This window comes from Xyrauchen texanus, chromosome 14 (assembly GCF_025860055.1).
Source record: "Xyrauchen texanus isolate HMW12.3.18 chromosome 14, RBS_HiC_50CHRs, whole genome shotgun sequence".
Taxonomy (NCBI): Eukaryota; Metazoa; Chordata; class Actinopteri; order Cypriniformes; family Catostomidae; genus Xyrauchen; species Xyrauchen texanus.
In genome coordinates this window covers 30,189,082-30,216,634 of record NC_068289.1, presented here as the reverse complement: position 1 = coordinate 30,216,634, position 27,553 = coordinate 30,189,082, and the positions used below count along the sequence as shown (strand labels likewise).

The 27,553-nt window shown below is 37.4% G+C and overlaps 1 protein-coding gene across 2 annotated transcripts in view; it reads left to right on the top strand.

The window, feature by feature from the left end:
* Positions 1-26,226, top strand: part of LOC127654991 (FHF complex subunit HOOK interacting protein 1B-like) — a 32,292-nt gene extending 6,066 nt beyond the window's left edge. The window contains exons 2-14 of one of the 2 annotated variants that reach the window (XM_052142576.1): positions 9,731-10,190; positions 12,045-12,183; positions 12,270-12,532; positions 14,390-14,620; positions 17,394-17,639; positions 17,846-18,013; positions 18,600-18,679; positions 19,028-19,197; positions 19,346-20,653; positions 20,764-20,942; positions 21,159-21,321; positions 21,863-22,159; positions 22,252-26,226. In XM_052142576.1, the coding sequence (XP_051998536.1) occupies positions 10,062-10,190; positions 12,045-12,183; positions 12,270-12,532; positions 14,390-14,620; positions 17,394-17,639; positions 17,846-18,013; positions 18,600-18,679; positions 19,028-19,197; positions 19,346-20,653; positions 20,764-20,942; positions 21,159-21,321; positions 21,863-22,159; positions 22,252-22,265 (3,387 nt within the window). In that variant the 5' untranslated portion in view covers positions 9,731-10,061 and the 3' untranslated portion in view covers positions 22,266-26,226. Of the gene's footprint in view, positions 1-9,730; positions 10,191-12,044; positions 12,184-12,269; positions 12,533-14,389; positions 14,621-17,393; positions 17,640-17,845; positions 18,014-18,599; positions 18,680-19,027; positions 19,198-19,345; positions 20,654-20,763; positions 20,943-21,158; positions 21,322-21,862; positions 22,207-22,251 lie in introns of those variants that run through there. The other variant, XM_052142575.1, reaches the window with a different exon arrangement.
* Positions 26,227-27,553: the final 1,327 nt, after the last annotated feature.

The window sequence follows — 27,553 nt, the reverse complement described above, 5'->3', positions numbered from 1 at the left end:
CATAACAAACATTTAAGAAAAAAAATAATTAGGTGATTGGTGACTTGGGTCACATCTGTCCAATCAGCTGCTGGTCAATTATTTTCATTTACGTTACTGTTATTGCTAGACGGCATAGCGGCAAAATGTCCGAAAGAAAGTATGATAGTGGAGCACAAAAACGGAAAATACAAAGGTAAAAGGAATAACGTGACCCAAGATAACGTGACCCCGGACTGGCCTTTGGGAGAACCAAGTGGGCCGGTGGGTAGGCTGAGAAAATGGGCTGAATGGGCCACGATAAGCTAAAATGACAGGGCTCTTCAGTGCGAGTATTTCACTCGCATTTGCCCCCAAAAATAGATATGTGCGAACTGGAAAAATGATTTACGAGCACATGTTCCCATGGCTAGAGTTCGAAAACAACATCATGTTCTGCAAATATTGTAGAGGGCAGAAACAGGTGGGCATCTCGTCCTTCGTGTCAGGAAACCCGCATCTGAAATAGTGATGGGTTGTTTACGATCGAGTCGGCTCTTGTAGGTGAGCGTTGGGAGCCGGCTCGCATATCAGAATCTATTTATACAAATATAAAAAAAAAATGAAGATACGAATAATCAAAAGATTTAAAAATAACGAAAAAAAAAACAAATGAAATAATATAGGCCTAAATGCTCAAGCGCACACATTAGTTCTGAGTGTCTGCTCAGACTAAAAGCCTCACCTGTTCTTCCTGTCAATCAGACACGCAGTGTCAACCAATGAACCAAAGATGCGTGAGGGAGGGCGGAGTCAACTTATGTTGTTCAGATTGTATTTGAATTGTAACATTTATATGCACTTTGTTATGTACATTGAAAAGTTATACTTTAAATGCACACGTGAAATAACATCCTTTTTTACATTTATTTCAATTTGTGGGATGCTGCGGTTTTGCAAATTATTTATTCTTCTTTGATATGGTGCATTATTCTATTATCAGTACCGCCGCTACCTACATGCAGTTTGCGTAGGGCATGAACTCCCTAGGGGGGCACCATCTTACCCTAGGATGGCACCAGAAAGTCCACCTGCTGCCCTTACTCGCTCGCTATACGTTATTCAAGGACCCAGAAGCAGTTGCGCAACACTGACGATCGCTTCACGCTCATATCACGTGTAGGGCATCAATTTGGCCAGCGGTGGCCCTGTCTATTATGTTGTTCAGATTGTATTAGTTTTGATTGGTTAGATTTATAGGCACTTTGTTTATATACAATAAGTTATACTTTAAATGCAAATGATTAATAGTATTATTTTTCATAACAAATCAATGCAGTTTTAAATAAATTAGAGTATAATTTCATTTAATAATTTAATTATAATTGTTTTAACACCAATTATGAAAAGAGCCGGAATGCCCATCGCTAATCTGAAAAGAGATAGTGTAGCGAAACATCTCGCGGCGGCATATCCAGTGCTCTGGATGAGACGGGAGAAACCATCATGCTCGGCGTCAGCAGCTTTGAGGAGGCAAGTGCTGCAGTCTGAGGAGCAGAAGAGGAAGCAAACCAAACCAAAACCACCTGTCTCAGATGTCCATTGAAATTTTTCTATTTTACCAGCCTCGTTAAGGACTTCTTTTAGAAAAAATTCTAAAGGTAGGAATATGCAACAATATGTACATATTTATTATTGTGCTGCTGTTTCATTATTACTGTTATAATAACAGTGTTATTATGTGCTGCTGCTGTGCTGCTGTTTTTATCCATATCATCAGTGATTGACAAGTGACCAAATACAGGTACAATAACTACTCAGCACATTGCCTTTTCTGTGTTGCTTCCAATGGGTTACTTGGAACTTCAGTGAGAAATTGCATGGAAATGTGGGAGGGGCTGTAAATTGTATTGTGGACACAGCAGTCCAAAGAGGCACTGACTTGCAAACAGCTGAGGAAGTTTACAAGTTCCTGAAGGATCAACCCTCTAGCATCGAATGCTATTGGATATCTGAGGAAGCCATGGCAAAGTATGATGAATCAGTTCCAACAAATGTCACAGCAGTGAACGGTACACTGAAAGTTCACCAAGTGACATCTGAAGAGCCAGCTGCAAATCAGAATAGGGAAATTGCATGTTTCTGTGTAAGACCTAGTATCTGCAATTGCTATGATCCATCTCCACTAGATTTCCACAACCTCCCAGAAACCCTCCCCTCAACATCTACCAACTGTCAGCAGGATCTGAAAGGCAAATTAATTCTGGTCTGATATGAAAGCAAGCCTTTTTTGGGACAGGTCATCCAGGTGGTGGTTGAAGAAGTGGAAGTGAGCTGCATGCAACAGCTGGGTGGGATGAATGTCTTCACCTGGCCTCATCAACCTGACCTTCTATTCTATTATGAGGCTGATGTGCTGCACAATATCTCTGAGCCAGAACGTTTGAACTCACATCATTCAAAACTAACGATGGAGGACTGGAAACATTTCAAAGCACACGCACTGTCCTAATCACATATGATTCTCCATCTCTCTCTCACACACACACAATTTTTGAAAACATGTTTTTACTCAGATACTTGTTGTTGTCAGATATTTTTCCTTCATTGAAATAAAATAAAACACCAAGTTTACTTTTTTGACTGACATGCTTGATTTTATGTGTAAAATTCTTCAACAAACAATGGTCTTTGACTGCTAAAGCAATATGGTCAGGTGGTGTGAAAAACCAGTATATTTCATAAAAATATGATTGTAGTGTCTTCCAGTCAGTCACTTCGGACGCCTCAGGGGTTTCAATAGATTGTTCGTTTTATTCCAGTATAGCATTTGATTATCTCGATAAATAAACCGACAAGTAAATAAATTGAAAACCATATGCCTGCTGGCGTCCATGCATTTCCAACGTTCAATTCCAAAAAACTGTTCAACACATGGATTCCTCCTTTGTCTACCTTTATGCCACTAATTGGCACAGGTGTGCAAATTTAACTCCTTCTGTTCCAAGGCCTTCCAAGGCCGCAAGATCATGATTCACCAGCAGGGGTTATTAAATTAACTTCAACATAAATGTCACAAATGGCTCCTACAATGATAATATACAGGAAAATTCATGTGAAATAAAATGTACTCTTCTACTGCAGTGTAATATGTTTATTTTTCTTTTTTTTTTTCATTTGTCAAAGATCATTTAGAAAACAGAGGTGATTTCAGCATATGTCCTGCTCAATATTGCAAAAACGCATACAATTAAAATTTGGAGATAATCTTAAAATATATTTCCATATGATATTTAAAAATTGTGGAATTATTTTGAGGAGAACACTTACACACTATGTGGATAAAATGTGTAATATTTTATCAGCAATGAAGTTGGCTGACCCCAGCTAGTTGGGATATGCGAAAACGACTGCATTTCATTGTGCAGTGTACACATACAGAGCCAATGACAAAGTTGAATCTTTAAGACATAATTTAGGGTATTATAGACATTTTCTGGGTTTCGTCCGTAAAATAATCTTGCGAGTATAATTTCTTCTGCTATTGATTCAGTGCCATGTTTTGATACAACCCAAGCCTTCGTTGCTACTTTACTGGAGCCTTACTGAAGTAGTAACAAGGTAGAGCTTTTGAGCATGTGATGTGAATGTGCGCATGACCAAAAGTGAAAGACTGAAAGAAACAGTGATTGCATGTTGGATTACCTGTGTTTTCAGCTCTCATCAGCAGAAAATTGAATGAATGAATGAACGTTATATTTTTATAGCGCTATTCTGACTCAAAGCGCTTTACACAGTGAACAAGGGGAGTCTCCTCAACCAACACCAGTCATAGTGCACCAGTACGCTCACCACACACCAGCTATTGATGGAAAGGAGAGAGTAGAGTGATACAGCCAATTCATGGATTGGGATTATTAGGAAACCATGATTTGATAAGGCCCCCCATCACTATACTGGGGCATTAGCACCTACACAGTCCACAGGGTGAGCACTATGCTGGACTCCCTAATACCTCTTCCAGCAGCAACCTTAGTTTCCCATCCAAGTACTGACCAGACTCAGACCTGCGTATCTTCAGTAGGCAACTAGTAGCTACAGGGTGATATGGCTGCTGGCTATTGCTTCAAACCGCCAAGATGCAAGTTTAAGTATACTTTTCGGTATTTAGTTCACAACTGTTTTAGAAAGTTGCACTGGCCTGTTGACACTGTTGCTATGTTTATCGCTATAGGCTCACGAGTAATCTGTGTATGAGTGTGAATCAAAAGGTGTGTGTGGGGGAGAGAGAGGGAGGCTGATTAGGGTGAAATACAATTAAACATTTGTACTCCGGACTGGGCGATATGGCAAAAAAACTAAAAATCTCGATTTTTAACAAATTTATGGATGAATCACGATGTAATTTTTTCAACTTTTAAATGTACTCCAAGATTTTGTCAATGATCACTTTCCAAATGTTGGCTATAGATGAAGTACACTTGAAACATGTCACAGAACAAAGCAATAATTAGCGATCTATCTGCATCATCATGGCAAAAGGAGCAGCGGATGTTTGATCATGAGCCTCTCCGTGATTTGAAATGAAGTGGCCATAACTGTCATGTAACCAAATTCTTTTCACCCATAAAAAAGCATTAGAGTATTTACAACATATTTAACTATAGTGATTGCAATATTATTTGCAAAATCTCAATGAAAAAAAAAATAAGACCAATCTTGTCAAAATGCAAATTGAATTAATTTGAAAAACCACCCAGACCTACTTGCACATATTAAAAGTTATTTCGGATCATTTCGATACCATTGTAAAGATCAAGTTAAGTGGTTACAGCATTAGACGTTGTCATTTTTAATCTGATGTACTTAACCAGTGTGTTTGCTTTAACTGATTATTTTGCTGTGGTAGCCTGAACAGCTCTTTGAAATAACAAAAATAATTTGGTGATTTTGAACCATTATGTGGTCAAGACCTGGGACTACTTCATAGCCGTGCGTTTTTACTTGAAAATAATTACAGACCTTAGAATGTCTGTCAACCAATCAGAATCAAGCAGACCCATGGTATATGAAAATGTAATAGTATGTTGAAAAGTAATTGTTCTGTTTTCATGTGATTTTAAAATTCTATGAATTAATTTTATTAAAGTTTTTTCTTTTATTGATAAAATGTAATTAAACTTTAAAACCCTGAATTTGATGGGATGGAATTTGGGAAGAAGAAAAAAAAAAAAGATTTTATAAGGCCCTATATAAGGAATTGTCTTTCCAGTACTACAGCATAGCATTTGTGTGCCATAAAGCCATGCGAACTTTAGTGCTGTGGTGAAGACAAACCCACGCTAAGAATTGACTACAGGCAACTTCAGATTCCTCTGTCGTTAACTTTTAAACTCTTTCCACTAACACAAACTTCATATTGATTCATATAGACCCATTGTGTCAAGTTTATATCCCTTCAGCAAATGCTTCAGCAGTCCTTAACTCATTTCAGTGACTGAATGACTGAACTTTGAGATCTTTATGATTAAAAAAAAAAGGAATGAATGTGATTGCAAAAAATTGCTCTCTCTCTCTCTCTCTCTCTCACTCACTAATGCACTCATTGAGGATTTAGGTTAAGTTAGTCTTTTAGTTTCTGATTCACATTTTCTTTGCATTTCTTCCTTTTATTGACACATGGCAACTCCGTGTTAAAATGTATGTTCCATTTTGGAGGGAAAAAAAAACTCTTCTGAAAGGTTTTTGATAGTCTAATCTCCCTAACATTAAAACTGAACCCGTGTGCTACTGAGACAGACATCTAGCTAATGATTCTTTCTGACCTCAAGGCAAGAAAGAGAGCCCTCTCCATTTGCTTGTATATTTCTCTTTTTCACTTCAACCATTTTTGCCTGCTGTCTTACACTCACACTGTAATATAGGTCAACATGCAGAGTCATAGCTAATAAAAATATTTGCGAATTTTTCATCAAGAGAAGGGCCTTTGTGATGCAGTTGGATTAAAAATGTCAAGAATATGTTTCAGTGGATTAGTCATTTAAAATTGTATTTAATAAGCCTGGGCTTCGTGTATCCAGTGTGTGGGTGCATTTCACATTCGTCTGCTTTACTGAGAAAAAGAAAACGTGTTTGAGTCAGAACATCCAAATGCTTTGTATTTGCTTCTCTTTAAGCATTTGCATTAGGGAATACTTTGTGTGCAAGCTTATGCTCATGATTAGTGGTCGAACGATATATCGCATTTGCCGATTCATTTTCCTGTTTGGATGGCACAAGTATCACCTGCTTGGATGTGTAGGAGCCGGATAAGACGTGAGAATGATCCTTTGTTTTGCAGACGTGCATGATGTTTAATGCTCCTTTTTCCTTAACACTTCCTTGTAACTTTTAACTACCTGGTCTAAGAATAGCAATACAACTTCTATCATAAACTGTCTGCTGATATGCATATATTTCATTTCAAGAAAGAAAATATTTTTCATATATTTAATTCACAAACCACACAAAACTTATTCTCTTCGAAGCGGGTATTTATGTGGAGTGCTCGTTTATCTTCCTCCGAAGTGTGAATTATATCAGCCTCAATAAAAAGGGTACCTCTGGCTCACAAATGTTGCGTAACAGTCCGTAACACTCAAAGAAGGCTATTCCATCTTAGTGTGTGGTCTCAAAATGGTTCACATGCATTGTGAATGTTTTGATATTCCCCCTGAAAGTGACTTGAATTTAAAATTTTGTTTAATTTATTTTGTTGTTGGATTGCTAAATGTAGATTGCACTTTACTTTTACTCTAATTGAACAAGTTCTTACTTAAAATCACTCAAATAAAATGTTTTATTCATTTTTTTTTAGCTATGACATGTCTCTTCAAAAGGAATATTATTTGATTTAATTTTCTGCTTTTGTTGGCAAAGTTTAGTATTCATAAATGTAAGTATGGTGGTTATAAACCATTAGATTTCATTTTTAATTCAGAGGTTCAGCAATACCTAAGAACAATTTCCGATTTGAGTATTAAGAAAGCTGTGAAGTGTATTGAAATATGTAAACAATTTGATATTTTTATTTAAACGGTTTATTTATTTTCCTTTTTGATGTTGCTTGTTTTAGTATACCTCTTGGCTCTAGATGTAAAAGTTTTGTAAGCATTAATTTGAAGAAATCATAATAAATCTCCAACTGATTGACAAATTCACTTGTGTAATGGATTGCTGTGAACTGTATGCCAATGATTGGATTCTGATCAATAATATGGTAGTAAACAATACATTGTATTTTAAAGCCACTTTTTGTATTGTCTTATCAATGATTAACTCTTCTGCTACAAGAATGTAAAGCATTTTAATTATCTGATTTTTTAAATATTATATATATATATATATATATATATTTACAGGTGCTGGTCATATAATTAGAATATCATCAAAAAGTGAAACTTGTATGTTATGTTCATTCATTACACACAGACTGATATATTTCAAATGTTTATTTCATTTAATTGTGTTGATTAAAACTGACAACTAATGAAAATTCCAAATTTAGTATCTCAGAAAATTAGAATATTACTTAAGACCAATACAAAAAAAGGATTTTTAGAAATGTTGGCCAACTGAAAAGTATGAACATGAGAAGTATGAGCATGTACAGCACTCAATACTTAGTTGGGGCTCCTTTTGCCTGAATTACTGCAGCAATGCAGCATGGCATGGAGTCGATGAGTCTGTGGCACTGCTCGGGTGTTATGAGAGCCCAGGTTGCTCTGAAAGTGGCCTTCAGCTCTTCGGCATTGTTGGGTCTGGTGTATTGCATCTTCCTCTTCACAATACCCAATAGCTTTTCTATAGAGTTGAGGTCAGGCAAGTTTGCTGGCCAGCTAAGAACAGTGATACCATGGTCCTTAAACCAGGTACTGGTAGCTTTGGCACTGTGTGCACTGTGTGCCAAGTCCTGTTGGAAAATGAAATCTGCATCTCCATAAAGTTGGTCAGCAGCAGGAAGCATGAAGTACTGTAAAACTTCCTGGTAGATGGCTGCGTTGACCTTGGACCTCAGAAAACACAGTGGACCAACACCAGCAGATGACATGGCACCCCAAACCATCACTGACTGTGGAAACTTTACACTGGACTTCAAGCAACGTGGATTCTGTGCCTCTCCTCTCTTCCTCCAGACTCTGGGACCTTGATTTCCAAAGGAAATGCAAAATTTAATTTCATCAGAGAACAACTTTGGACTACTCCAGTCCTTTTTGTCTTTAGCCTAGGCGAGACGCTTCTGACGCTGTGTCTTGTTCAAGAGTGGCTTGACACAAGGAATACGACAGCTGAAACCCATGTCTTGCATACGGTTCTTGAAGCACTGACTCCAGCTGCAGTCCACTCTTTATGAATCTCCCCCACATTTTTGAATGGGTTTTGTTTCACAATCCTCTCCAGGGTGTGGTTATCCCTATTGCTTGTACACTTTTTTTCTACCACATCTTTTCCTTCCCTTCGCCTCTCTATTTATGTGCTTGGACACAGAGCTCTGTGAACAGCCAGCCTCTTTAGCAATGACCTTTTGTGTCTTGCCCTCCTTGTGCAAGGTGTCAATGGTCGTCTTTTGGACAGCTGTCAAGTCAGCAGTCTTCCCCATGATTGTGTAGCCTACAGAACTGGACTGAGAGACCATTTAAAGGCCTTTGCAGGTGTTTTGAGTTAATTAGCTGATTAGAGTGTGGCACCCGGTGTCTTCAATATTGAACCTTTTCACAATATTCTAATTTTCGGAGATACTGATTTTGGGGTTTTTCATTAGTTGTCAGTTATAATCATCAAAATTTAAAAGGAATGAACACTTGAAATATATCAAGTGAAATATATCACACTTGAAACATTATCCAAGTTTCACTTTTTGAATGGAATTACTGAAATAAATCAACTTTTTGATGATATTCTAATTATATGACCAGCACCTGTGTGTGTGTGTGTGTGTGTGTGTATAATATATATATATATATATATTTTAAAATATTTAAAGATAACTATGTATAATCATATATTGATATAAATATGTATAATCATTATATATTGAATTATTGTTATATGAAGGGCTTTCTCAGCAAATATTTGTATATGTGATTAATCGCGATTTAATTAATCTGGAGACCATTCAATTAATTCGATTACAAATTTTAATGGATTGACAGCCCTACTAATAATACTTTTGAATCCACAAATTACAACTGGCATTTTCTTTGAATATACTTGCATGTTGGCTGTGAACTCACTGAATGATGCACCAACGCAGAACTTTAAATGCAAACCACTGCATTGGCCACTATATAAAGCCTACGGCATAGGTTTGATGCAGAAGTCTAAACTGACCTAAACAGTTGGCACAAAATAATTACTTTTTTCTTTTGATTACAATATGAAAAGCTATATGCACTTTTTAAATATAAAAAGTATTTTTTAACACTATGTATTGCATACATTTACATTTATTATAGCCTTCAACTTGCACAGTATTTACGGGAGAGTGCTGATGTTGAATAGCATAATTTTTTTGTAAAACGCTATAGGCTTTTTATTTAATCAAAGAAATTATTAACAGATTGATTATCAAAATAGTAGTTGGTTAATAGAATGTATCTGTCCTTAACTTTGTTCACTATCTCCCACTGAAATCCACTTTGACACTGAATGGCTACACTTTTTTTTTTTAACTTGCTGGTGTGAATATGTGTCATCAAAGACCTCTCTCTCCCACCTCTCTCTCTCCCTGCAGGTGTGTGTGGAGGAGTCTGTCTCAGTATGGAGTATAGTGCCAATTGCAGACTGGATGACAGGGTGTGCCAACAAGCCTCAGATGCTCACACACTGATCACTGGCGTACAGTGACTGTTGCAGGAGACGTCAGCAAGATTCCCTATTTTCTATGTTCTTACCTCATTCATTTCTTCTGTCAGGACTCCCTGTCTCTTGTTTTTGGACACTTATTGTGACTTCCCCCACCCCTTTTCCCTCTTCTCTCCCTTTCTTCTTCTATCTCTCTTCCCTAATCTTTCCCTCTTTCCTGTTGGCCTCTTGATTGAATTTTGATCTATTTGTGAGCTAAAATGAGTTGGCTAAGTCGTTTAAATCCGAGGGCTCAGGGCACTCGGACCAGTCGACATGCAGCCCCATCCAGCCCATGCACTGCCGACCCTGAGACTTGTCTTATGGTGTTTCAGAACCACTGGAGACAGGTGAGACATGTATAGCTTAGCACAGGCTTATTGTCTCATACTGATTTTGCAAATAAACTCCTCTGAACAATTGCAATCGCATGCAAATATATCGAGTCCTAAGAACTGAATATAAAATGGCACTATATGTGTTTGCATATTGAATAGTTTTTGGTATACAGTCATTTGTCTCTTTTAACAGTTAATTTTTGTTTGCAAAAACACTTTTACTTTCCTGTCTTTTATTCCCGCCATTATTGTAAAAGTCCTAGAAAAGTCCTGAAAAAAATCTCTGAAAAAGAGTGGGAACCCAATATCGGAATTGTAGGAAGTTTTGCACATCCTACATTTTACCTGCAATTTCTGAATTACAAAGTGACAGAATTGTCATATCAGACAATACTTACGGAATCGCAATATACATCGAATTTGCAGCTAAATTTTGTTGTAATATAAAATGGGGCGGGCGGGCGGGGGGCGTTATTTGGCGTTTCCCAGCACTACTGCTTTGGCTAATAGTCACATATCAGGGATTAACTTTAACGCTTGTCCACATGTCCGGGACAAGTGGATTTTTGAAGGGCATGTGAAAGAGAATATGATTTGCCTGAACGTACAAGTTGTCTGAATAAAATGTCAATAAGGAAAAAATTACCTATATTTGTGATATAGCCTAGGCATGTGTCCCTTATTACAAAGCTCATATTCTTATTCTGCTGTTGAAAATAAACAAATTGCGTAATTTTATAATTCGCTAGCGATCAAGTAGCTGCACACTCTTTGACTGACAGGTGGCTTATGTGTGTATGCTAAACATTTGAGTGTGCTCTGAGAACACTTATGGTAATGTGGATACGCTTCTGAATGGTCAAATACATTTAAAAATTCATGTATTCATGTAGACGGTGTGTTATGTCTAACGCGAACGTAAACAATGGTCGGGTTTGCTAGTGTAAATTTCAATTATTAGACCTGCTGTTTTCTGGATGTCATTTAATATTAATGAAACAACCATAAGAAAATGAGAAAACCACTCACTGCTCTTGGCTGGATAACTTTAGTAGCTTTTAAAAGTATTTATGTCTTACAATCATACAGTGAAGACCAGTTGTAGGCCTAGTTTTATGTTGCATTTCATCCTGACAAAAATAAATCCATCAGTTCATTCAGTCTTAACTTTTGAAGTTGTTAGCACTGTTTTCTTAATTTGTATTTATTGTTCTATTATTTTTCATTTCTATTGCAGTTTTTCATTGTTGTTTTATTACTGACTGTTTACTAGTCTTGAATAATTACTTAAGAACTTGAAACAGTTATTATTTAATGTTCTTATTATTTGTTGTGGTATTCAAGCTAGTATCAAGAATTGTAAAAATTTCACTACCGACTACTGAAATTTTGGTATTGTGACCATGTAAACAACAAAAAAAGTGTATCTCATGTGCAGTTTAGCCTACATTTCTGTCACAGAGATTTTAGTTGATTGCGTAGCTATATGATTAGGTATGGCTTTGTGTCGTAATTTTTGTAAATGCATGTAACTATTATTTAAATGTCCGATTATATGATTTAAGTTACATATACTTGAATATAGAGAGTTGCAATGTGATTAGGAAATGTATATGAATGCAAAAGTATGAGCAAGAGAAATTGGAAATGGTGGCACATTTATGTCTTAAAAATGTCAGTAACCTTTTATGCACACATCTATATAATATAGAAACCTACACCAACACATCCACAGGGATTTTCATGCTGTGCTTAGGTCTGTGATTTCTTTGGATTGTTTTGAACTACATCAATTTATAAACATATTCCTCTGTGTTTTCACAATCACCTCAAAAGGAATTAAGCTGTTCCCTCTCTCCCTGTCAGGTGTCAGGGGTGTTGAAACAGAGGGAGTCCTCAGTGGGAGGTAGCGCTGATGATCTCACAGCAGTTCGCAATCACACAGATCAGATGCTGTGCCTGCTAGCTGAAGAGAGACCAGCAGAGGGAGACGGTGAATCACCAGGTGAAAACACTCTCCTGTGAGCTTTGAGTGTGTGGCAATATAATAGTCACTGTAGAAAGTGACATTAGATTGTAAACTGTCTGCAGCAATGGGTCCTATTCTGGAGATGGTGGAGGCAGAAAACATATTGGAGGTGTTGGTACAGTGGCATGTGCGACGTGGCCTCGATCCAGACAGCCAGCTGGAGCTGTTGAAGCTGTTTGAGATGCTGATTGGACAGTCCCATCAGCCTCTGCTTCTGCACAGTGCAGTGCTGCAGCCACTGCTCTGCCTGCTGGGAGCTTGTCTGGACCCCCAGCTTGGCTGCCCTACTGCCCTGGAGTCCAGCCTTGTACTGCTACTAAATCAGGTGTTTGACAGACATATGCTAACAGCTGTTTAGACTATGAACAGGCCTACTACCATATTTACATTAAAGGATTGGTTCACCCAAAAATGAAAATTCAGTCATTGTTTATAACCCTATATGACTTAATTTCTTTTTCTTAACACAAGGGGAGAAATTGTGAAAAAAATTTGTTCTCAGTGATGTCATACATCGCAGTTTATTGTGACCACCTCTTCGAGCTTCAAAAGGACACAAAAGTATAATTCAGAAGTCTAATAAATTATTCCATGAGACCCGTGAATCGGAACAAATCAAATGTATTATTTAAAAGATTTATATTTATATATATATATAAAATAACTGACTGTTATTCTCCTGTGTGCATTCATGAGTCTGCGTGCATGTTTTATAGCTCTTTGCACAAGATCAACAGTAGTTACACAGCAAGCACTAGATGGGGCGTTCAAGTGAAAACTCATTTTGTTTTGTGTCAATGGGACTACCAACGATATTGACAAGAGAAAACACAACAGAGGTACTCGCAAACCACAGAAGAGAACTTACAAACATGTCTGAAGAGTTTATAGTGGAAGAATAGATGCAGGGACCTCCATCAAACCGAGAGATGGGGCTGATGATGTTAGAGTTTTTTGTACTATGCAGCTGCAACGAGCTATGTGACATTCTGTCGATCGCTTAGTTTCTATATTTGTCTTTGTGCCCGGTAACCCTATCCACTGTGAACTGGCACCGTTCCAAAATATGATGCGTGGATGAATCTGAAACATTTAAAATGGACATTGCATCTATTCTTCCAATTCAAATGCTTCAGACATGTTTATAAGTTCTGTTCTCAGGTTTGTGTGAAGCTATGTTGTTTTTTCTGTAGTTAATATTGCTGGTGGTCCTGTTGAAATGAAACAGAAGTTTTTGATTGAACGCCCCATCACGCGTGCTGCATAACTACTGTTGCTCTCATGCAAAGAGTTCTAAAGCTTGCATGCAGACTCGTGAATGTGCACAGGAGAATATGGTCAGTGAATATTTTTACTAAATACATTTTTGGTTTGTTTCGCACCAAACCTTATCGTATGCTATCATAACACAATCATGAGTCTCATGGAATAATTTATTAGACTTCTGAATGATACTTTTTGTGTTCTTTGGAAGGTTGATAAGGTGATCTTCATAAACTGCCATTGTATGACATTACTGAGAACAATACATTTTTCACAATTTCTCCCTTTGTGTTAAGAAAAAACTTAAAGTAATATGTAAGGAATAATTGACGACGGAGCGTTGAATTGTTTAAAAATAATGCACACCCGAGGTGGTAATGTGGTCTCGACGCACAGCGGGGTGGGTGGTAGCGTGGTGTTTTACACTACAGCTATGTATTAGGGCAAAATATATTTAAACATTAAAAGTTATTTTGGAAAATAGAAATTGTTGTTTTGATTCGGTTGCAACTCGTGTGTGTGTGTGTGTGTGTGTGTGTGTGTAATTGCAGGGGAGACGAGGGAGCGCAAGGTCTTTTTTTTTTTTTTTTTTACGAAATTGAAATAAATGTTGGATATTTTAGACTTTGTTTGACGTTCTTAACCGATTTACTTGAACCAATGACTTATATTGTTATTTTGTGTTGGTAGCTTGTAGGGCTCTTTGAAATAACAACTGAAATAATTTGGCCAAGTGATATGGAACTGTTTTATAGTCGTGCATTTACTTAAAAAAAAAAAAGCGTAACAAAAGGACTCAGACATTTTCATATGAGAACAAACTAGCTGAATTGATGATTTCATGCATTTCTACCTAACACCTGTTTACTGTCATAAATTATAACTTTTGATAACTATGAATAATGTGTGTTTGTATCAGGTATGTGTGTCCATGGCAAAGCAGACTGCAGTTTTGGAGTTGTTATTTAGGTGTGGGTCGGTACAGCAGGGTCCCACTAACCTGCTGATCTTCTCCCTTTTGGTACCATTTATCCATCGAGACGGAGCTCTGGGGCAACAGGCCCGTGACGCGCTGCTTCTCGTCATGGCAACATCTGCCAGCAACCACGCTGTTGCACGCCACATCGCAGAGAACTCCTACTTCTGCCCAGTAAGTGTTTGTGTGTGTGTTTGTGTATTTTGTGTGTGCCTGCCTAATAATCACCTTCTGTTCTTGGTGTTTAAATTGTGCTTGTCTGTTACATGATGATGAAAGAGCATCTTTTTGCAGGTCTAGTGTAAATAATTTTTTGTCTATGCCGAGAAGTCAGAGAAGCATTATTAAGTCTGTATATTGTCCCTTTCCTCACTTTTGGCTTGTCTTTATGAAGATATTTTTTCATGGAATGATGTGCTATTTACAATGCTTTTGTACCATGCAGTGCGAATGGCACTTGTTAATGTCAAAAGTGCCTCCCAGATCTTTTAGATTTAAAGTTCTATAGTATTTTCTCTGGTTTATATTCTATTAACTAACTGTGGGTTCCTTTTGTACACTGTGGCATATAAAGGTAGCCATTTGTGATTTTCAGTTAGTGTTATTCAGTGCTCTCTGACTGTAGTGAAAGTCCCTGGGTTCAGTGGATGTGCTTTCCTTTCCTCTGTCCTCCTTTCTCTTGAGATACATGAGCTTTCATCTGACCCACTTAACATATAAGACTTGTGTTCTCCTCTAGGACTCCATGCTGCTTCAGTACCTCAGCCTCTCAATGTTTTATCTTTTGCTCTCTCCTTTCCTCCTTGTTTTCCTACTATGTGTCACGTATAGCTATTTATTTACCAGAGATTCATTGCACTGGCAGTTTCTTTGATTGTCTGTTTTATGGCTGTGGAAGACATGGTCAAGCTCCAGATATAAAACTAGCTCTGACATGTCTGCAACATATTTGAACATTACATCGTGTTAGGGTGTCTGAGTAAAAATCATTGTGCTCTGAATAAGAACTGCACTGTCTATTTGCATTATAGCAATGAACCACGAGAATTTTTTTTACCACAGTTAAGGGGTGTTCAAATACATGATGCCAAGCAATTTACAGTGATGTTAAAAGAATTTGCCCCTTCCTGATTTCTTCTATTTTTGTGTATTTTTCATACTAAATTGTTTTAGATCTTCAAATGAGATATAAAACAAAGGCAACCTGAGTAAACACAAAATACAGTATATATATATATATATATATATATATATATATATATATATATATATATTTTTTTTTTAATTTCTTTATTGCAATGACCCTGTATTGTAATCAGGAAGATTCCTGAACATGCAAGCTTATAGTACCACCTGTTTACTCCAGAGGGCAGTCATTGAAATTTCAGCTGTGTGGCAACGCGCAGTTTATACAGTGAAGAAAACAACCAGACAGCACAAAACAGACATTCATTATATTCTTGCATTCAAAACATTTGGAGCGCAAATTCGAACTAAGGGATCTTAAGATGTGTTCTAAGTAGATTAATTAATTGAGACATCATGTAATAAGTTGATTTTAATCTATTAACAGCCCATATATATATATATATATATATATATATATATATATATATATATATATATATATATATAATATATTTTATTTTTTAAAGTTTAATCACAACACCTATATCACCCATGTGAAAACAATAACTGACCCCTTTAACATAATAGCTGATTGTGCCACCTTTTAGTAGCAACACCTGCAAACAAATCTTCCAATAACTGGAGATCAGTCTTTTACAATGTTGTGGTGGAATTTTGGCCCACTCTTCTTTGCAAAACTGTTTAGTTCAGCCAAATTGGAAGGTTTTCGAGCATGAACTGCCTGTTTAAGGTCCTGCCAAAGCATCTCAATCGGGTTCAAGTCAGGACTTTAACTAGGCCACTCCAAAACTTTAATTTTGCTTCTCTCAGTTAATGGCTCTCACTGTGGTTCTTTGATGTCTCCTTTAAAAATGGCATTGTAACCCTTCCCAGACTGATGCATTTCAGTCACCTTTTCCCTCAGCATTTCTGGAATTTCTTTTGACCTTGGCATTAGTATGCTACTTGGTGAGACATTTTAGCCAACTTCATGCTGCTGAAAAAGTTCTATTTAGGTATTGATTTGATTGAACAGGGCTGGCAGTAATCGGTCCTGGGTGTTTCTAGTCCATTATGAATGCAGTTTCATAGATTTGGGGATTTAGTAACCAATTGGGCAAAATACTTTTTCACTCAGGTCCAGTTGGTGTTGGATAACTTATTTTTGGGTCAATAAAATAGCATTATCATCAAAAACAGTTTTTGTGTTTACTCAGATTTTTTTTTTTTTTTTAAACAAATTATTATAACACAAAAACAGAAGAAATCAGGATGGGCAAATCATTTTTCTCAGCACTGTAAGCAAGGGAGGGGCTTGTGTGGTCTCACAGAATTACAACATTTAAGTTGTAATTCTGTGAGACCACTGGCACATGCTTAATTGAGAATTGATGCCAAGGTCCAAATTTAAATAACTCAAATATAAATAGAAAAATAAAAAATTACTTTAAAAAAGGGCACTTATCTAGTGAAAGAGGGTAGGTGCTTGAGCACCACTTGGGGTCTATCTGTGCACGTGACTGCCTGCCTGAGTTTAGTCGACAGTCAGAGGTGACACGAAATTTGACGGAAGTGACCGCCTCATAATTATCTATGCAGGAAAAATATAGAATTCAATTGATGTACAGTTACTGGTGAGTATGTATATAGCCTGTTTTAGAAATATCTGTTGTATAAAGTGCAGATAAACGCCTTCAAATAACACTGGGCTAATCGAGAAAAGCAGATTCATCAGGGAATATTTGGAAATGTTTCGCATTTCTTTTCAGGATTTGGACCGCTTCTTTAAACTAACAAAATAAAAATAAATGTTTCTCAGGTGCTGGCCACAGGGCTGAGTGGACTATATTCAACCTTGCCAAGGAAGATTGAGGTACGGGGCGATGACTGGCATGCTTTGCGTCGAGAAGACTGGATTGGTGTCTCTTCACTAGTGCTTTTCATGAACAGTCTTGAATTTTGCAATGCTGTAGTACAGGTAGCACACCCTCTTGTGCGCTGCCAACTCCTTGACTACCTTCACAACGGCTTCCTGGTGCCAGTCATGGGCCCTGCTCTGCACAAGGTGAACCACACTGAACTGGGGCAACACACTAATGTGACCCAAACTAGGCATAGATGGCATTTCCAATTTCGTCCACCAAGTATACATTATACAACAGCATTTTATGGTAAAGCCTTGTACATGTATTTGCAATTTGTGGCTCCTCTATTTATTTTCTTCTTTGATCTCCCTCTCTCCAACTGTCTCTCTCATGGCACCTATGTCAGTCGTCGGTGGATGAGATGATAGCAAGTACGGCATATCTGGACTTGTTTCTACGCAGTATCACTGAAACTTCCCTTCTTAAGACCTTCCTGCGCTTTATTCTGTTGCATCGCCATGACAATGACACAATCCTCGACACACTACTCACGCGCATCAGCAGCAATTCACGGGTCAGTTTGGCACACAATACAGCTGGCGTGCATGTGGCGTTAATGAGAAAGTGGCTGTTCTCACTGTAAGGGTTGCCCAGTTTAGCAGTACTAAAAAAAGTACTGCGGTACCAAACATTTATTGCTGGACAATATCATTCATATTTGCATTGAGTTCAGTATTCACATTTCCTATGCATTTTGATGTATAGATAGAATGTGTATGTGAGCAGTCTTGCAGAAATCTATTTCTGCCCAATGTCCTGATTAAATATATGCACATATATTCCACGATGTATGTCATCCAGTTGAATCGCTAAACAAAATGCTCTCACATTTTTATTTATAAAAAAAAAAAAAAAAAATTAATGAACTTATTAAATTGTTCACAAATGATTTACATTTATTTATTGACAGCCCCGTCTAGGATATCAATTTATTTATTGACGACAAGGTACCAGAGTCTGGAATCGTACCAAAGCCAAAAAAATTATCTAACCCTACCCTCTATTGTCTAGCTGCTGTCTAGGCATTGAAACTGTTATATGTCCCAGGGAATGTGGAGTTATGTGCTGTTTAAGTAAAATTTCTTTTTTTCTTTCTGTAGCTGTGCATGGTCTCTCTCAGTCTGTTCAAGACATTGCTCAGTCTCAACTGTGAAGACCTCATGCTCCAGCTTGTACTCAGGTATTTTTTTGTGCTTGGGTGTGACCCATTTTTAAAGAAAGTCTACAGAATTTTCCCTAGACACAATGCACACAACAAAACAGGTTTTGACAATATTTGGTTATTAAGGCTACTGTTTTTTTAGGATGCATATTATCATTCAGGTAGTAAGGCCATTTTATTTATGGTCTTTCAAAATTAAATTGTAGCAGTTTTAAAGGCTCTACACAGTAATATTGTTCAATAAGTTTTACTTATTCTTTTATTCTAAATCGTTTAATCTGATAAGGTTACTCTGTAAACAATTTAAACTATTATGTGTGTACCAAAGGTAAGACCACTATAATTAATCCATCTGTCTGCTTCCAGGTATCTGTTGCCATGTACACATGTAATGCTGAGTCAGCGGAGGGCGGTTAGAGAAACGGACCTCTATGGTAAATCAGCTGACAAGTTCCTTTCCCTCATACCAGAATGCTGCAGAATCACTGCAATGCCCTCTAGTGAACTGGATGAGGAACCTGCCTTTTGGGGCAAGGGTAAGAGTGAGCTTATGTTAGACGCATTTATGAGCAAAATTGGTATGCTTTTTATAATGACTGTGCTTGAAACCACTGTTTTTAAATTGCAGATTAGACGTGCTTTCATAACTACAAAATGTATTTTTCTGTCTGTTTTTCCCTGTAGTATTGGGTAGTCCCACTACAGAGTCCCCAGTTCACCCCAGACCCAGCACTCCATCCCGCCTAGCTCTCTTTATTCGACAGCAAAGCTCGGGAGTCCCAGCCAACCCCTCATCTGGCTCTGAGGACACCCCCTCCTCTCCTCGCGGAAGTATTTCATCCCCTCTGTCTCCTGACAGCCCTATGCACCAACTCTTAGATGCTTCAGAGGGGGAGACTGGCTACCTAGAGTATCTGCATGATGCTCGGAGAGGCATTGAACTCTGCTACTGGGCCTGTCGAGACTGGTCAGCCCCTTATGATGGAGAAAATCCCTCTCCAAACTCAGCTCCTCCACCTCCTCCCCCTCCTACGTCCAACCCCTCCCTCAATATGGTAAAAGAGCATTTCTCCCTAACAGACGCCTCCCAACAGAGGGCAGCAGTGATGGCTACAGCACATGCTGAATGGAGTAGCTCAGAACAAGATAGTGGTGAGTGGGATGTTACCATCAACAAAAACTGCATCAGTCTCACACCCCGCAGCAAGAAACGCAGCCTTCTCCCCAGCTCTAAACCCCTACAGTCTTCGTTATCTTCCTCATCAGTTTCTACAGAGAAAACAGGTGCTATGGAAACTGTATCCCAGCACTCGTATTCTACACCTCATCCAGCACTCTACAATGGGATGGGGCAGGTGGAGTTTGCAGACACTGTGGATGAAAGAATGAAGGTTAAAAAGGTAAAGAGAGAGACCGATATAAATAGCGAAGTGGCAGAATCGGTGCAGAACGGATCGGTGGTTATGGGCCCAATTGATGCCAGTCTTCCCTACAATGATTTTAATGTAGGATCGAAACTGAAATCATCTCAAGTGCAAATGAACCCACAACCGCAAACAACCCTGCCCTCCACTTCACAAGAGTGTTTACAAAGTGATGGACAGGGATCTTCTTCTGTTCCTGGCTTGACCGAGACCTCCTCAGTGACCAGTGACAGGAGGGGCCATGAGTCTGTTGAGCGTCTGATTGAGGAGTTACTGGAGCGGGCACCATCATTGTCTGGTGATTTTAAATGCCAGGGCATCAGCATTGAGGCTTTTCATCAGGAGCTAAGGGAGCTGGAGGAACGTGTAAGAGAGCGGAAGGTTCTTTCACACAGCTTTGAAGAGTCCTGTCGGGACTTCCGTACTGCTGCTCCCAGCCTGACAGATGAAGACTCTCTTCCAGTGGAGATTGAGCAGCGGTCCAGTGAAACCAAGCCTGAAAGCTCTACAACTGGGGTATTTAGCCCCACTCGACTCCTTGGACAACCTCTTGCTCAACCGTACACAGGTTCTCATTGTAGAGATGACCAAATTAAAGATTTGAGTGCTTAATGTTACTTGTACAACTACAGCGTGAGCTATCGTTTAGTCACTGGTTCCACTTCTCCTTCTGTGTAGGTCCATTTATAACGGTCCTGTTCAGTAAACTGGAGAATATGATGCAGAACTCCCTGTATGTGAACATTTTACTGACGGGTGTTGTGTTCCAGCTGGCCTGTTACCCTCAGCCTCTCGTCCGCTCTTTCCTCCTCAACACCAACATGGTGTTTCAGCCCAGTGTTAAGTCACTTATACAGGTAAAACATTAGGAAAACCAGTCAGTCAACATGACTGCTTGATACGAAATATAAAGTCTTCTACACTTGACAAAAATACTTGTGATGTTAGAATTTTTTTGTTGCCATATTTTATGTAAAATCCTTGCACACAAGGAAAATGTTGATGTTGATTGTACTTTATTGTTACTCTGTCAGTCCTCCTTATTGTAACTCTTTTCTCTTACCACTCCTCAGGTGCTGGGATCTGTAAAAAACCGCATTGAGGTGTTTGCAGCAGCACATGAGGATTTCCCTGCCATGTTAAGAAAAGCTCACCGCTTTTTGGTTGCAAGAGGAAAGTTAGACAGTATAGACTCACCCATGGGAGCTCCCAACCTCCGCCGGTCAGACTCATCAAGTAGGTGAATGAGAGGGAAATTGTAATGAAAAAAAAAAAAGAGAGAAATAATTAATCAACTTAGTCTGATAGAATCACGAGTCATGTTCATGCCTCAGCTATTGCCTTTTATCTCACATTTGTTTTTTGTGATATTGTCACTTAGGTTTAGGGTAGGGTAAGTTTTGTTAATTTTAAAGTCGATAGAGCATTATTGTAACCTTAAAGATTCACCTTAAATCTGTTTGGGAGAACATGTAACCCGCATTTTGTGCCACATAGTGGACGTTTCACCTTGGAAATGCTCGATATGTGTAATTAGTCTGTACCTCATTTTCATGAGATCCAGCTGTCATTTTTAGATCCCACTTTTTTTATATAACATTTTTCACCCTGCTTCTGATCTGGGAGCCACAGATGCTTTAATTTTTGTGAACTACTATAAGAAGAAGTGTTACTGCATATGTTTACATTGTATGTCTGGACAAAATCAGTACCAGAGCATCTTAAATTTCTCTCCATTTGTCCTTTTTTCCCCACTCTCTGTTCCTCTCTCACACAGTTAAAAGTCGTAAGCCATCTCTAGGCGATCTTATCCTGAGGCACACCAACAGTCCTACAAGAGCTCGGCATGCAGCTCAGTTGGCCCTGGCCCATGTGAGGGATGGAGGGCAATCTCTGCATAGTGCTTTGTTCCGGGGTGGCAAGGGTGGTGGAGCCTCTGGCCTAGAGAAGCAGGCAGAAGCACTAAGGGTGAAAAATGCAGTCTACTGTGCTGTCATTTTCTCAGAATTTCTCAAAGAGCTGGCAGCTCTTGCACAGGAGCATGCAGTTGCCCTGCCCTTTCCACCAAGTCAAGGCATTGAGGAATAACTAAAACCAGACCAGAAGGTATAGAGGAAACAACTGGTCTGGTTTTAGTTATTCCTCAATGCCTTCCACCAAGTCAAGGCATTGAGGAATAACTAAAACCAGACCAGTTGTTTCCTCTATACCTTCTTTATCCACTGTTCCGGCATTGAGCTGTAGACTAATAGCCTGAGATTTTTCAAAGTTGTGTTGTTTTTTCTTCAAAGAAATGTAGGCTTACAAGGGACAACTGTGCACTCAAAGAGAGGAAAAGTCAAAAGTGGAGAGATGTCATCTCTTGTTAATAATCTCATGTTCATAATGTATTTTTTTTATTATTATAAATGATCCATTAAGCTTTAGGAAATTGTTCTTATAAATCTTGTATATAGTCTATATAGAATATCTATGTGTATAATGATTTTGTACTCTCAGAGCGACTTGCATCCTTTCAGCTGGAGGAATTTGGCCGCAAACTTGCACCCCCTACTTTTCTATGTAATTTCAGAGACTAGTTAAAGTAGACTCACTACACACAATCTTTTTGGGTGTGGAAGTGCCATTTTTTTTTTTTTTAGCCATTTTGGAAACTTAATTTGTCTATTATAGAAAAATGTGTCTGAAATATCACACCAAAATATCTTGCAAAGAATCACCTGCCATTTTTAAAGGGTACAATTTCAGAAACGTACTACTTAGTGTTTTCCAATCACATGCTGGACAATAAGTCCTTAGTTCCTCAGCAGGATTTGACCCTTTATTGAAACATCTATGAAGATCCATCAGTTGCTCAAATGACAAAATACTGATTTTCAATCTCTAGCACATCCTTTTCTCTAGCTAGAGTAAAGTTGGTGTCAGTAAAGTGGGAGGAAGGTTAACAATGATTTCCTTTGCCTACTCCCTAAAAAAAGCCAAAAAGAAAGAAATAATGACAATTGATTCACAGTTTGTTTAGAAAGTTTAATTTCTTTTTGCTGTCCCAGCTCATTACATATCATGGTCTGGTGTAAGAGTGTTGGCCATGTTGGGGGAATAAAAATAATAGTACACACCCAGCATGGCATTAGAGATACTCTTCAGTTTCATGAAATAGGTTTATTAGCCTGCCCACAAAAGACTCCTCCTAAACTGGATGTTAGCATTGTGATGACTTCACTCTTGGTTACTGACTGGGTGCTAATGTCTTAAATATGTGAATGGTATGCGCTAAGGGAAGTTTGATTATTGATTGCCTGTCCCTTTAAGGAGTTAGCCAAGTTGTGTGAAGCCATCATAAGCCATCTTGGTGTTAGAACAGTGTTTTTTTTTTTTTTACATTTACTTTACATTTCTTAATATGCTTGTGGTATTGAGTATGATCAGTGAGATCAGCCATAATGTGTGCATTGTGAACAACAGCCTGTTTCACTTTTATGTTGGTTTTAAGTTATTGCCAAAACACTTTTGACACTTTAATGCTCGGAGAGGATCATACATGCATTTTGTGAGCTCTTTTTTTTTTTTTTTAACATTACAGTATTGTTATTCTCCCTTTTTGTAGATGCATGTCTTGAGAAACATTTAAAGTATATACCGAGAGAAATGTTCATTTAAAAATAATCCATCCAGGATCTCTTATCACATTCAAGCCATTAGCTTATTACCTCACTTACTAACCTTTGTTATTTTCAAGCAGTGTTTTGCTGCTTCAATTGTTTAAGTTCAATTATTCTGTTTAATTGAATTATTTCACGAGGAAAAAATCAAAACGTTTTTTTTTTCATGGTTTCCTCTAGCTGCTAATTCTAATTCAGTCTACCCATCCATTCCTGTCCTTCATGTTCTGTGCAGGAAATGAGTTGATTAGATCTCTTTAGTTTAATACACGAGATGTTTAGGACGGAAATTCCATTGAGAGTAATGTTAGTGTGTGGGGGGGGGGGGGGGGATCATGCTTAAATTAGGCATCCCTGAAGCATGTTAAAAATACACTCTTATGAGAGAACAGGCAAAGAGCTAGAGGTTCAATGATACGGTACATAGATATTAGTGTTTAGTCATCTCATGGAGACAGCGGGAATAACACTGTTCCATTTGATTTCTAAATTAGAAATCAAATATGCACTTTGTGTGTTTGTTTTTAGATACCAATGCACAAAACATGCCCATTGTTTTGAGGATGTTATTGTATGCCTTTGGTGCAGATAGCATGTTTTTCTTTTTATATACATACTTGATTTAAGTGTTTTATATGATTTTGAAAAATCAAGAGCTTATTGATTGTGTTTGCATGTTAGAGGAAAGTAATTTTTTGATGCATCAATATGCATTATCAAATATTTAAGTTGTTGATTTTCTGTTTTTCTATAACCTCATGTGTTAGAATGGCATGTTAATATTGGAAAGGACTTCTGCTGCTTGTTATCTATGCAAACTGGTTTCAGTTTTTTTTGGATAAGCAAAGATGGTTAAACTTTGGGAATATACACTACTAAATTGCAATCTGGAACACCACTTCAATGATCATCCAATCCCTTCATTAATCTTCTGGACTGTATGGAAACTCATGCAAAATGATGAATGTTATCAAAACTATTTTTCTATATTTAAAATGGAGAAGAAAAGTGGAACTGAATGGAGAACTTAATCAACTGTTAAACCTTCAGAGAGAAAAAAAAACACTAAAAGGGAATGTTTTTATTAATTTAAACATTTTAAACCTGGCAATACCTCTGGCTTCTTAGTCTTTATTTCAAAAGTGTTTGAAAATTGTGGGTACTGTGTTAATTATGTTCTGACAAAATGCGGTTTATTTGAATAGATTTAAAGACTTAATTTATGTCGAATGCAAACAAAATGATCTCCTGTATACACTTCAGCCTCTGGCTGATTTTTTGCTTTGACTTTAGCATTGGCTGTATGTGTAGTTTGTGAATGACACAAAGTTTATGTTGACTACTGTGCAGACTGGTTTTAATTGGCAAATGAAGCCTTAAAGGAATGAAAATACGTTAAGCTCAATCGAAAGCATTTGAATCGAGGTTCCAGTAAGGCACTTACAAACCTTTTCTGTATAAAGTTAAAGCCAATTGTACAACTTTGCTTCCATGACTGTGTAATGTTAACAAATCCTAAAACAAATTTACAGTGCAAATAATACACAAGTTTTAACAGAAGTATTAATGCAAGTGTTTTTATAAAATTATTAGCGTCATATCTGTATTTAATCACTCCGAAATTGGCTACGTTCACTTCAATTGTAAGTGCCTTGCTATAACCTCGATTTTTGCTTTTATTTATTTATTTTTTTAAAGAAAAGGAGGAACGAGTCTAAATACATTTTTGTGGTAATCAACATTATGCCACAAATGCTTTCGATTGAGCTTAACTTGTATTGAACCTGAACCATTACTTTAAATGTTGCCTTGTTAGAACATGATCCCGATTTGTTCTGACCCATTACGTTCCTTTACTTCCTCATCCTCTAACAGTGGAGGTTGTTCCAACCTGTGCAAAAAATATAAAAAATGCTTTGCAGCAACTTAATAATCGGCTGCTATAGATGCTGCGGAGTAAAATGGTGAACAGGTAGCTGTTACTATATGATGGACTTTATTGTGGCTGAAATGCTGTATAATTATAGTTTTATAATTAAAATTGTATTAAATTAGATCAAAGTCAGAGTAGGGTTTGCCACTTCACAGGCTTTGATAAAGAGCATGTTTGATTTAGTTTATCCATGAGTGTTACTATCAAACATGTACTAAATTGTAGATAAAGTACATGTATACAATATACATGGTGCAAGCAATTTTTTGATGTCACTACTAGGCTACTTGACAGTCACTGGAGGGGTCCACATCTTTTAAGTAGACAAGAAATGCTCTGTGAATATGATCAATGATCTATTGTTTAACTGTTACTAATGACAAATAAAAATAATGCAGGCATACTGAGACTTTTTCAGGGTTCACAAACAAAATTCAAAGTTGTAGACTTTGTCAAAAAGCAGTATTTTAACAGACTTAGTGAGGCTGTTGGATAGATTTTGAAAGGTGAAATTTGTTTTGTATTTTTGAAAAGTTTCTTAATAAATACGGAAAACTAAATTGTAAAAAATTTTGAAAGTTGAGCAATGTTTATAGAAACCAAAAATAGCACACCCATGACTTATACACAAAGCAAAGTTGAAATGTTTGTAGTGGTTTGATCAGAACTCGAACACTGTTTTGTTTTAGAATTTAGAAAGTGGCTTTAACTTTCCTCATAATTAATTATTTACAAAATGGGTAGCTCGTATTCTCAGACAACAAGGTTAGTTTACTGAAACTAGCTCTGGACTGTTTCCTAGCAACAGTGGAGAAACTGGCAAGAGAAAAAACTCATGCTTGAGAGAGAGGAGGACAGTGACAGGAGAAGGTGACCGACTCACAGGTAAGTCTTTCAACTCAATTCAATGAATACATTTATGAATACAATACTGAAAAACCATTTCATTTCCATGGATATTCTGACAATTATTTCCTGTTTTTCAAATAACAGTAATTTTATAGCGTTATTTCTATGTAACTGCTAATATTACATTTACAGTATTTGTTTTGAAGAACTTCTGTAAAGTTTTCATCTTCAATAGATTTGCTTAGGTAGGTTTGTTAACAGTAAATAGGAGTCCACTGCTTGTTTCACTGTCCTTTGCAAAGTTAATACACAGAGTTTATCTGCAGCAACTCATAGATAATGAAGGATGTAATGCGAGAGGATACCTTCAGAACAGACACAGGATAACATGCACCATATCAAATGACAGAATCCAATGTTGCAATTATTTATTTTAGCAATCCTATGGTTTAATGCAATCCTTTAGTTTTTCTAAATTAGCATACAAAACACTTTTGTACTTGTGATTCAGAATTCCCCTATAGCCTGAAGACAAGCATAGACAACATGGTCATTCTTTATAAACAATTCAATTAAGCTAAATAGTACAAATCAAACAAAATTTTACAAACTCTTTAAATCCTCAAGTGCTTAAAATTAGCTTTGCTTTCAGACTTTTGGACATTTCTATTCTATTGCACAAGCTTTATATATATATATATATAATTTTTTTTTTTATATAATGGTACACACAAAGATAACTGGCGATTCCCCTTTCATATTTTCAGACATTCTCCTGTTTGACATTTCTTGCTGACATATCTGTCCATTTTTGAACAGAACAAATCAGGAAATGTCATAAAATAGTGTTACACAGAATACAGTCTTAGATTGTGTGAATACCTGAGCAAAAAGACTTTGTCACACTGTACCATATTGCATAAAGGGAAAGTTTGCTGCTAAATTGTTTTTCCATTTGTTAAGATTCCCATTTATTGTTACATATGTGAGGGAATGGTTCACTTTTCCAAATCAAACAACTGCC